Source organism: Lynx canadensis, chromosome B1, assembly GCF_007474595.2.
Source record: "Lynx canadensis isolate LIC74 chromosome B1, mLynCan4.pri.v2, whole genome shotgun sequence".
NCBI lineage: Eukaryota > Metazoa > Chordata > Mammalia > Carnivora > Felidae > Lynx > Lynx canadensis.
The window spans coordinates 141,877,556-141,888,701 of NC_044306.2; the positions used below are offsets into that span (position 1 = coordinate 141,877,556).

Below are 11,146 nucleotides of genomic sequence, written 5' to 3' on the forward strand. Positions count from 1 at the left end.
AGACTGATCTGGGATTTTGTGAAATAAAGTGAGTTTAATACTACTCAAGCCACACTTCAATTAGTTACTACAATTCACAGAAACAAGTACAGCATGTGAGTTAATAGCCATGTCTTCTTAAAACCCACAACTCAATCTAAGCCAACATTTGAAATCCATGTACAATAAGGAGCTAGGAAATTTTATAGCATAGTAAATCTATCAAAACCAATCACCATATATTCATTCTTTTGAGAAGCTAAGGATCCTTCTCCCACCTCTTTAAGGTTAGGCTAGGCTCATTACTAGGGGCAATGTCTTGCAAAACAATGACACTCATCCCCAAATAATTCAAGATTTCTTTCTCTTTAAATATTTTATAGACAAAGCCTTCATATTTTTCTTTTGCACTAGTGTGCTACTGTTTATGGCATTTCAAAAAACCCTAAGTGGAATCTCAGTCTACGGTCTCCAAACCACATCAACGTCTGACTTTCAGAGAACCATAACTACTCTTTAATTTCTTTTCTCTTAACCTTGAATTGTAAAAGGGCCATGTATCAACAAATAATTTCTCACGATTTTTTTAAAGTATTCATTTTGTAATATCCAGCAATTAAAAACTCAAAGATCAAATTAAGCATGCAATAAATAAGAGAAACTATTTTCTACAAGCCAATTACACAAGAAATTCAAAACTAAAGTGCAGGACCTTATTTTTTTAATGGAGTAAACTTTCTTGTAAGCGACTTGGAACCGCTGACATAGCCTGGTAAAGATAATGAAGGACCGAACGCAAAACTTCACAACTGAAAGTTAACCTGCTTTCTGACCACCCTTTAAAGTACTATCAAAGAGACATATTGAAAGGGTATGAATAGTACCCTGATAAAGATACTAAAAAACAAGGACAAATGGACTTCAAGTTTACCTGCTCCCCCAAAGCAACCTACTAACTGAATTTGGGGCAAAGTATCACTCCAACACACGCACACACGCACCACATAGAAATAAATTCTTTCAACCGAAGACTGAGCAGAAGCAAACCCAGCTCCACACCAGGGGCTGCAGGGTCCTGTGCCCTGAGGCGCGGGTGGAGACTTGGAGATAGAGAGCAACGCACTACTCCCGCCCAAGCCTCGGCTGGCAGAACAGAGCCTCGATCCTGCACGATCTGACCCTCCAATGAGTCACTGGTCCAATCATGACACCACATCACTCACTAGGACGTTTTCTATTTATTTCCTCGCGTCAAAGAGGGCTGAAAATGACTTGAACTCGTAATGAGAGACCTGTACCCTGGTCAGAGCTGCCAGCAGCGAGAAGAGCCGGTTTCAGAGCAAAAAGCCCGAGCTACTTTTTAAGAGCCCCTGCTGGCATAGCACAGGAGGCAGAACCGACAAGAGTAAACCAAGAGGGCGAGGAAAGAGGCGGGCGAGGACCGGGAGAAGCCACCGCCACACCCCAGCCCTCCCTCACCTGCCTGCCCGAGCCTCCCCAGGCGCCCGTACCTTCGGCCAGCGACTCCTCCAGGGTGACCTGGTAGCGGCCGACCGAGAACACCCGGACACCCACGGACGAGCTACCGGAGCTGGAGCCGGCCCCGACCCCGCCGGCCGCGCCACCCGCCGCTCCGCCGCCGCCGCCACCGCCCTCCGACTTGGGCATTCGAGAGAACTTCTTCATGGTCCCGCCGGCGCGCTGGAGGGCGCGGGGTTCGCGCAAGGGCGAGCGAGAGAGCGAGTCCTCTGCCCGGCGCGCGGCCGGTCGTCCGCGAGGGGTCGCCGCCCCTCGCCCGTCCGACCGTCCGTGCGCGCTGCGGCCCGCCGAGCCTCACATCCCGCGCACCCCCAGCGCACTGCCCCTACCCCGCCGCCCGCTCCGCGGCTCCGCTGCAGCTGCCGGGCTCCCGCAGAGGGCGGTGGAGAGGGCGGGGACGGGGCGGGGCGCGAGGGGGCGGGGCCGAATGCGGGGGCGATGCCACCGCCTCCTCGAGAACCCCGGGCTCCCAAGCAGCCTCGCTGAGCGTCGGGAGCGCGAGCCCGGGAGGGGGGCGCTAGGGAGGTAGGTGGGGAAGGGGGCGGGGCGGCCGGCCCCTCCGCCGAGTGGGCTGGACCTCTCCGGCCGCACACCCTCAAGACTGCAGCCAGCGGCGCCGCCGCGGGAGCTGGACCTACGCCGCTCGCCACTCGCGGCCGTTGGCGGTGCGGTGCAGCTGCCCACCGCTCTCTGAGGCCGGGCGCCCCGCGCAGGCGCGCTACCCGCGCCGCCGGAAGTGACGGTTCCGGCTTTTGTCACGTGGAGAGGGAAGGGGGGGGGAGGTGATTGTGGGGGTTGGGAACTTGGGCGAGGTCCGGGGCCTCCGGTATGGGGGTCCCGGCCAGGAGGGTTCAGGTCAGGCCTGTGGGGCTCCAGCTTCGAGCTGGGGGTGGGGCGGGAACTGGGGTCCCGCGGTGGCGATGCAGCAGGGTCTGTGATCTCGGCTAAGAGTTGGTGTGTCGCTCTGGATACTTAAAACTGCCGCCAACAACTTTACCCCCGCTGAGGAACTTCTCGCTGCATTTCTAAACCAGTTTTCCAGACCTCCCCTGAGAATCTTCTTCCGTTCGCCCACCCCCGAGCGTGGGAGGTGGGAGCAGCACGGAACTAGAGCGGATTCCAGTAACCCAACTTCTAAAGCCACCGTGTCACACTCTTAACAGGCGCCTGTGCTGGGAAGCGTTTTTGCGGTTTAAAAATTGCTTAGGAGTACTTTTTAAAATCTCGTGTGCTGTGCCACAGCCGTGTGAGATATTCGGAACAGGTATTAAGTGCATTTACAGACCGTTCATCATCTTTGGCCAAGAGAGCTTAACCGACTCGCCCAAGGTCACACAGCTGGGTAGTGGCACAGCTGGGACTACAAGGTCCATCCTTTGATACTTAGTTTCATACTTTAGGCCATTCTGAAAAAGTAGGTTGAAAAACGGCAGGTTTACGACTGTTTGGAAGCGTTGAGTTTCCTCCAACGCTCTTCTAACAAAGAGATTTGCCCACTTAAAACAAAACAAAACAAAACAAAACAAAAAGCTCATTGCGTCCATTTCATAAACTGCAGAAATCCCAATGCCTACAGAATGAGGCAGGCAAAAGGAACATGGGTATAAGACATTGGGGAATGTAAGAGAATGACAAATTACAGAGTATGTGTAAATAAAGCACCCAATTATCAGCTTTAGACTGCTTTCCACCACCCTGCCCTTGTGAATACAGGCCCACTGTGGCCAGGGGTTCCAATTAAGAGAAACCAGATATCTGGAATTTTTTTTTTTTTCTAATACGGCATTTTCTAAATTTTTTAAATGTAGACCAAATAAGCTGTGCCTGCAGGACTCTAGTATGCACCTTCTATGAAAGTCCATAAATGTGGTTCTATCCCAACCTCTATTTCTTTATCCAACTTGTTAGTAGGATACAGGCAGATGTGCTTAGGCAAAAGACTTTGAGTTTAATAATCTTCCACTTTTCCTCCCCTCTGCTATTTGAAGAAAAGCTATTTCTGCCAATGCCAAAACTGTGCTCTGGATTTAGGCATCTTTGCTACATAACCCACTAAACTAAAATTCTTCATCCAGAGACCTGACCTTTAAAGTACATTCCAGCTCAATGGAAGTCAGATTATATGTCAGATGATTGATGTGGTGTGACAATTGGGGATTTCCATCTAGAAATAAACTGAGCATTTTCCTTACTGTGGAGGTTCATTTCTATAACATTTCAATGATCTTTTTCAAGCAGTCTAATGGAGAAATTTTGTTGTTCCATACAATTCAAAACTGGTATCAGCCTAACATACAAAGTTTGGGCTTAATGCAACCACACCTAATCGCAATACAATAATAGTCTCCTATGATCACAGCAAATTTACCACAATTGCTGTGGCAAAGAAACTCACTTTTGTGTACCCAGGTAACCTGACTTCTGATATGGAGTCTGATAATTAGTTTAAGGCATAGGACCCTCTCAAAAATTATGTGTAACACCAAGTAATGTATACTTAAATTTTCCACCAAGCATGTAATAAAATTTAAATATTCTCTGATCTTCACCGAGTGTTAGTTCCACAATATTCTATGAAAACCAATAACAAACATATTATTAAAAATGCAAAAATATTATATTACTAATGACAAGAGTGCTGAACGTTTGCAAACACTTTTACCAGAAAAGATGTTAAAATTAACTATCACATTGTATCTTCCTACAACTTTGTGAACTGAGAATGAGTATTCTTGAACCACTTTGTAGGCAGAAATGAGACACTAATTCATTAAAAACTCTATTAAGAATTCTAGTCTTTAGTTTCGTACTCATTATTAAACCATGGTTACAGATGAACATCCAATTTGGCTTCCTGCAGGAAAATAAAATCTCTAGGAGAAAATGTATGGATGATGTAGATTCTGTTCCTCTAAAATACTGTCATCGAGGTAACTTAAGTACACAAATACAGAATGGTTTAATAAAGGTAAAAAACTACATTTCAGTTTTTTAATACATCTCAATATTTCAAATGTTTATAGCTTTACTGCTATAATAGTAGTTGGAAACTCGCCATATAATGGAAGACTTTTTTTTTTAAATAGATTGCTTCAGTTTGCATAGTTTCGCGTTAACAATATTCTGATAAAGTCAACAGATCATGGTAGCCAAATAAAGAATTCCAATATCCTTAAACAAGAAGGATTTTGACAATGGAGGAAGGAGGGATTATTGTTGTATTTTTGTCTTCTAGTGGAAAACTATAACCTTTCTTTTTGCTTTGACCCTCATCTACTTTACACCAAGGTGACTCTCAAAGTTGTATGGAGTGAGAAAAACTGACAAAGATCAAACAAAATGTGCTTATCCAAAAGGTTTATTCCAGTGCCATTATAAGCTTTATAAGTCATCTCTTCCAGTGCCTGAGTAATTTTTTTTTCTCACAAGTCAATGTTTTCCTTTGGTGATATATCTTCTATTATTATTAGCCTCATTATGCGTACTGTTAGGAATAATTATTCTCCTTCCCTAACAATATTTATACCTGCATAAATACCCATATCTTTTCTTTCCAAAAGGGTAGCAGTCCTGAAATCCATTAGAATATAAACCTGTTTCCATTATTTTAAAATGTGTTTTTTGATGTCACCAACATTTAAATCTTTTGTTAAAACTACTCGACATCATCACTATACCTTGTCAGAATTTATATACATCTAAGAAAAATCAATATGATAGTGTAGTTTAAAATATCAAGCTGCTCACAAATATTCGTAACAGGAAAAATGACTTATTTAACGTGAAATACATTTCTATGATAGAATTTCTCCTACAACTTGACCATGCTTTTTAAAAAGACTACAAGAGGTAGGCAACTTCACCGCCAGAAAAGGCACTTTGATAGCCAACCCAGCTGAAGGTGGAGGTGGGAGGGGTAGGGAGAGGTTCCAATGGGTATAAGCACCTCAGGCTCATCTGTCATGGCAGGAATATCTTCCTGTCTAAAGAAGTATGTGTCCTAGTGGGATTACAGTCACACTCTTGGGTATATTCCTGCCTTCCCTCTTCTTGATACCTTTTGCATTTCCCTCCTTTGGCGGAACTCTACTACCCTGTTCCTACCCTGCTCCCAGTTCCATTTATATAAAACTTCGGTGGAACGTAAAATAAGAACTAGTTCTTATTGGACATTTGCAACATATCAGTGCATTACATGTATGAACTCAGTACAGAAGTGATGAGCTGTTAAGGTTGTACTTGTACCGTATGCTGCCTTCAAATCTCCACCCAGCAATATGGTTGATGTTTTGATCTTAGAAACTGCTGGGGACAGAAACGTAGCTCTCCTGGTTTGGGAAGCAGGTGAGCAGTCCCCATGGGAAAATATTGAATTCTGTCCCTGAACTGAACTAATGCTAAATTTCTACACTTTCAGCACATTCAAATATACACAAGCAAAACTGTATTCAAGTTACTATAAAGGGACAGAGAAAGAAAGGATTAAAGCTAAATTCAGCTTTTGTTTCAATCCTTATCAAAATGTGCATCTTGTTTTACCCAGTCTTCTGCCAACTGTGGTAGAGACTATTTATTCATTGAATATGTACAATGTGTAAAAAAAAATGTATGAACCAATATATAACAAGAACTATACACTATGGTAAGAATCATGGAGTTTCAGAGCTAGAAGAGGATGTAATCAAATGCAGCATCTGAAAGAGAAACAGGAACATTTTTTGAGCACCTAGTGTGTCTCAGGCAATATGCTTAACCCTGTATAAATGTTCTCTATGTATCCTCTAACACGGGAAGTGAATATTATTACTCCCAACTTGTGGCTTTCTCACTCCGGCCACCCTGAACCACCTTCATTTCTTGCCGATCTATTTCAGGCCCCAGTGCTCACTCCAGTTAGAATGTCTTGTTCTTTCTCACAACCACCTGACTTAATGGGTGACTCTGTGAAACTCTAGAACCACCTCCCCTGTAAAAGCTTACCTGATCTCTGCCATTTGACAGTTCCAGGTAGAATGGACTCATTTGTATCCCATACTACTCTTTGTAGATTTCCAGAACTACACCTATCAACCTATTACAAGGGCTTCCTTAAGTGCTTGTCTCCCTCTACTGACATTAAGAGGCTTACAGGGAGGGACCATGTCACATTGTTTTCTTAAAATTTAGTGCCAAGCAATGTGCTTGATATATAGCGAGTATTGAATAAATGAATGAATAACTTAGCCTAGAATCTGGTAAGTGGTAGAGTTGGGGGCTTGAGACCAGGCTCAAATCTCAGATGTGTCTGAAAACCCAAGCTTCTTAGCTTTATCTACATTTAAGTTTTGGTCACTTTTAAAATAGGAAAAATACTGGGGCGCCTGGGTGGCTCAGGTTAAGCGTCCGACTTCGGCTCAAGTCATGATCTCGCGGTTCGTGAGTTCAAACCCCGCGTCGGGCTCTGTGCTGACAGCTCAGAGCCTGGAGCCTATTTCAGATTCTGTGTCTCCTTCTCTCTCTCTGACTCTCCCCCGTTCATGCTCTGTCTCTCTCTGTCTCAAAAATAAACGTTAAAAAAATTAAAATAGGAAAAATACTGTTTTTTACTTTGTTTTTTGTTGTTGTTTTTTGTTTGTTTTGTTTTTTAAAGTGAGAGCTGGCAGATCAATGGAACAGAATAGAGAACCCAGAAATGGACCCACAAATGTATGACCAACCGATCTTTGACAAAGCAGGAAAGAATATCCAATGGAATAAAGACAGTCTCTTCAACAAGTGGTGCTGGGAAAACTGGACAGCAACATGCAGAAAAATGAACGGGTACCACTTTCTTATACAATACACAAAAATAAACTCAGAATGGATGGGAGACCTAAATGTAAGACAGGAAACCATCAAAATCCTTGAGGAGAAATCCTCTTTGGCCTTGGCTGCAGCAACTTCTTACTCAACACATCTCCAGACGCAAGAGAAACAAGCAAAAATGAACTATTGGGACCTCATCAAAATAAAAAGCTTCTGCACAGTGAAGGAAACAATCAGCAAAACTAAAAGGCAACCAACAGGATGGGAGAATATATTTGCAAACAACATATCAGATAAAATGTTAGTATCCAAAATCTATAAAGAACTTGTCAAACTCAACACCCAAAAACTAAATAATCCAGTGAAGAAACGGGCAAAAGACATGAATAGACACTTCTCCAAAGAAGACATCCAGATGGCCAACCGACACATGAAAAAATGCTCAACTCACTCATCATGAGGGAAATACAAATCAAAACCACAATGAGATACCATCTCATACCTGTCAGAATTACTAACATTAACAACTCAGGCAACAACAGATGTTGGTGAGAATGCGGACAAAGAGGATCTCTTTTGCACTACTGGTAGGAATGCAAATTGGTGCAGCCACTCTGGAAAGCAGTATGGAGGTTCCTCAAAACATTAAAAATAGAACTACCCTATGACCCAGCAATTGTACTACTAGGTATTTATCCAAGGGATACAGGTATGCTGTTTTGAAGGGGCACATGCACGCCAATATTTATAGCAGCCCTATCAACAATAACCAAAGTATGGAAAGAGCGCAAATGTCCATCAATGGATGAATGGATAAACAAGATGTGGTACATATATACAATGGAGTATTACTCGGCAATCAAAAAGAATGAAATCTTGACATTTGCAACTACGTGGAAGGAGATAGAGAGTATTATGCTAAGCGAAGTTAGAGAAAGACAAATATCATATGACTTCATTCATATGAGGACTTTAAGATAAAAACAGATGAACATAAGGGAAGGGAAGCAGAAATAATATAAAAACAGGAAGGGGGACAAAACACGAGACTCTTAAATACAAAGAACAAAGGGTTACTGGAGGGGTTGCGGGAGGTGGGATGGGCTAAATGGGTAAGGGGCATTAAGGAATCTACTGAAATCATTGTTGCACTATATGCTAACTAACTTGGATGTAAATTTAAAAAAAAATAAAGTGAGAGCTTGGGGGTGATGTGAACTATGAGTATTAAATAATACACAATACCAATCATTATGCTGGATACATAGAAATGTCAGTTCTCCTGCCTTATATCATCTTGTTCAAAGTTGTATTACATGTGACAGAGCTAGGATCCAAACTACCATGTTATCTTTTCATCACAGGTGCTTCCCAGATCAAATCTTGTGATTCTTACTTGGGGTGAGCTTCAGGCTTCTTAGCATTTATTAGTTGTTTTATCTTTTTCTGTTTTGGAAGACTTTAAACTGCATTGTAGTAGAGGATAATATAGGCAGAGTTGGGGCACTGAAAAGCTTCAGGAGAGTAGGAACCATGGCTTCTACATCTAAATGTGCCTTTCCCCTACTAAGTGCTTAATAAACATTGTGGAACTGAAGTGCATTGGTCAACTTAAACCTAGATGGTTTCTTGGACCTTCATGAACAGTCTTAAGGAAGAAATTCAGGTAGCTAAAAAACAAAACAGAGCAGGAAATGGGAAACTGCTCAGTGTATGGAACTATAAAAAAGGATATTCGATTCTAGAGTGGAAAACTTAAACAAAAGTGTGAAATCAGGACAGGACAGGACAAGCAAGAGTAACATCGTCTTGAAAACTGGGAGTAAATCTGAAAGCCAATCTTGAGGCTATAATGGAAGCCTCATCCCCCACCGCCAAAAACACACAAATCTGCTCTAAGAGACTGATTTCTTTCCCACTGGTTGATTTATCTCACCCTTTTCCTTCTGTTCTTGCTGTTTCCCTGACCCCAAACAGTCTTTCCCTCTTCCTCATCTGCTTTAGACTTTTGCATCTCTCCCAGTTACAATTGACCAGAGACTAGGTGAACAAAGATAAATTTGACTGTACTACCGTTTAAAGGTAAGAGAGAAGTGACTATTACATATCTTCCCTCAGAAAAATCTCTATGAAGTGTGACTGGATATTATATGAAAGTAATTTCATCATTTGTTTTCATCTTGGTGAAGATCAAACAACACTTTCATGCATATTTCAAGCTAAAATGAAAATTATATTTGTGTACCCACTTCTTAAATTATAAAATTTGCAAATTGATTTGTGTTGACCTTCTTCAATTATGTTGTTTGTATGTTGCTCTAAAAATAATATTCAAGGAAATCACTCTTAAAGTACAAGTATTCTTTTTTTTTTTTTTTTGACCTTTTAGTTTTTCAGACTTCAGCACTATACCTTGTTCCTGTTCTCTCTCTTATCTGCTGACAGCAGTGGGCCTACTTACGTGGACAGATTAAAAATACTTTTCCCATTTACCATGACAACACCCAGCTAATATTTACTGATAAACTGGTAGCAACTACAGCATCTACAAAATGCAGGAGGAATTCGTACCCTTGAGTAAAACTTTAATTCCGAAGTGAAAAAGATTATATAGCTAAAATAAATTTGTATATTATTAACATGTTAAGTCCCCATTTGTATCCTTTTTATAGACAAGCACATTTTTTATAAGCTCTAAAATTATACATTGTGTATAGTCAACTACACACTAAAATGTTCATTCTGTGTGGACAGACACCAGACTCAAATTTTACACATATACATAAACTTCTTTGGTCTTTGAAAACGTGTCTAACAATACATTTTAATCAAAATAATTATGAGAGATATTAATGCCAACATTTTGTACTGAAGAGGATTAACCAACTATAGATTTGGCCCACTTAAACTTTAAACTTTCTTGTAACTAGATGATCAAAACCTTGAAAATCAAGTCAAACAGCTAAATTGTCTCAAATCATTTCATATAACAATTTCTATTTTTGTTGAATTTATCACTTGTTTTGATAACATTTACACACAGCCTCAAAGACAAAGAGTAACTTTAGCAGCTTGTCTAGTCCTCTGTGAGCAATTAAATTAACTAGTCACTTATTGCAGGCTTATATACACATACACGAGCACACAACGTTGTACCAGTCACATAGGAAAATAGAAATAAGACATAAGATTCAATTTCTAAGCCAAACATTGAATCTAGTCAGTGCAGACATGTTTTCTCATGTTCATGATCATCCTATGCATTCTTTACATTTGTTCTGCTTCAGACCAGCATGTTGTCTCTTCCATCACTGTTAACTTTCTCACCTATGACCCATTAACTTTCCTATAATAATCATAATGAATAATTTTGGTTTCTTTAATGATTATCCTCTACAGTAATTCCTTGCACATCAGGGATAAAATTTAGTTGAAATGTATACTATGTGAGCATTTTGGATAAAAATAAGTACCTTTAAGAGGAACATCGGGATACGTGGCTGGCTCAGTTGGTACAGCATGTGACTCTGGATCTTGGGATCATGAGTTTGAGCCCCACATTAGGTGTAGAGATTACTTTGTATTTTTAAGTTCTATTTACTTAAGTAATCTCCACACTCAATGTGGGGCTTGAACTCATGACCCCAAGATCCAGAGTTATATGCCCTACCTACTGAGCCAGCCAGCTGTCCTGGGGGTAGAGCTTACTTTAAAAAAATTTTTTTTAAAAGAGAGAGAAGCATCTTTCAGTTTAATAAAAATATTAAGAAGAAAAACACATTCCCTTATTTAAAAGAGGTTTCTTTTAAATTCTTCATCAGAAGGGGTGCCTGGGTGGCTCAGT

General features: G+C 41.3%; 1 protein-coding gene across 5 annotated transcripts in view; it reads right to left on the bottom strand.

The window, feature by feature from the left end:
* Positions 1–1,849, bottom strand: part of BMP2K (BMP2 inducible kinase) — a 130,790-nt gene extending 128,941 nt beyond the window's left edge. For 3 of the 5 annotated variants that reach the window (XM_030313615.1, XM_030313611.1, XM_030313610.1), the window contains exon 1: positions 1,491–1,845. In XM_030313615.1, coding sequence (XP_030169475.1) covers positions 1,491–1,665 — 175 coding nt within the window. In that variant the 5' untranslated portion in view covers positions 1,666–1,845. Of the gene's footprint in view, positions 1–1,490 lie in introns of all 5 variants that reach the window. The other 2 variants (XM_030313614.1, XM_030313613.1) reach the window with 2 other exon arrangements.
* Between the last annotated feature and the right edge of the window lie 9,297 nt (positions 1,850–11,146).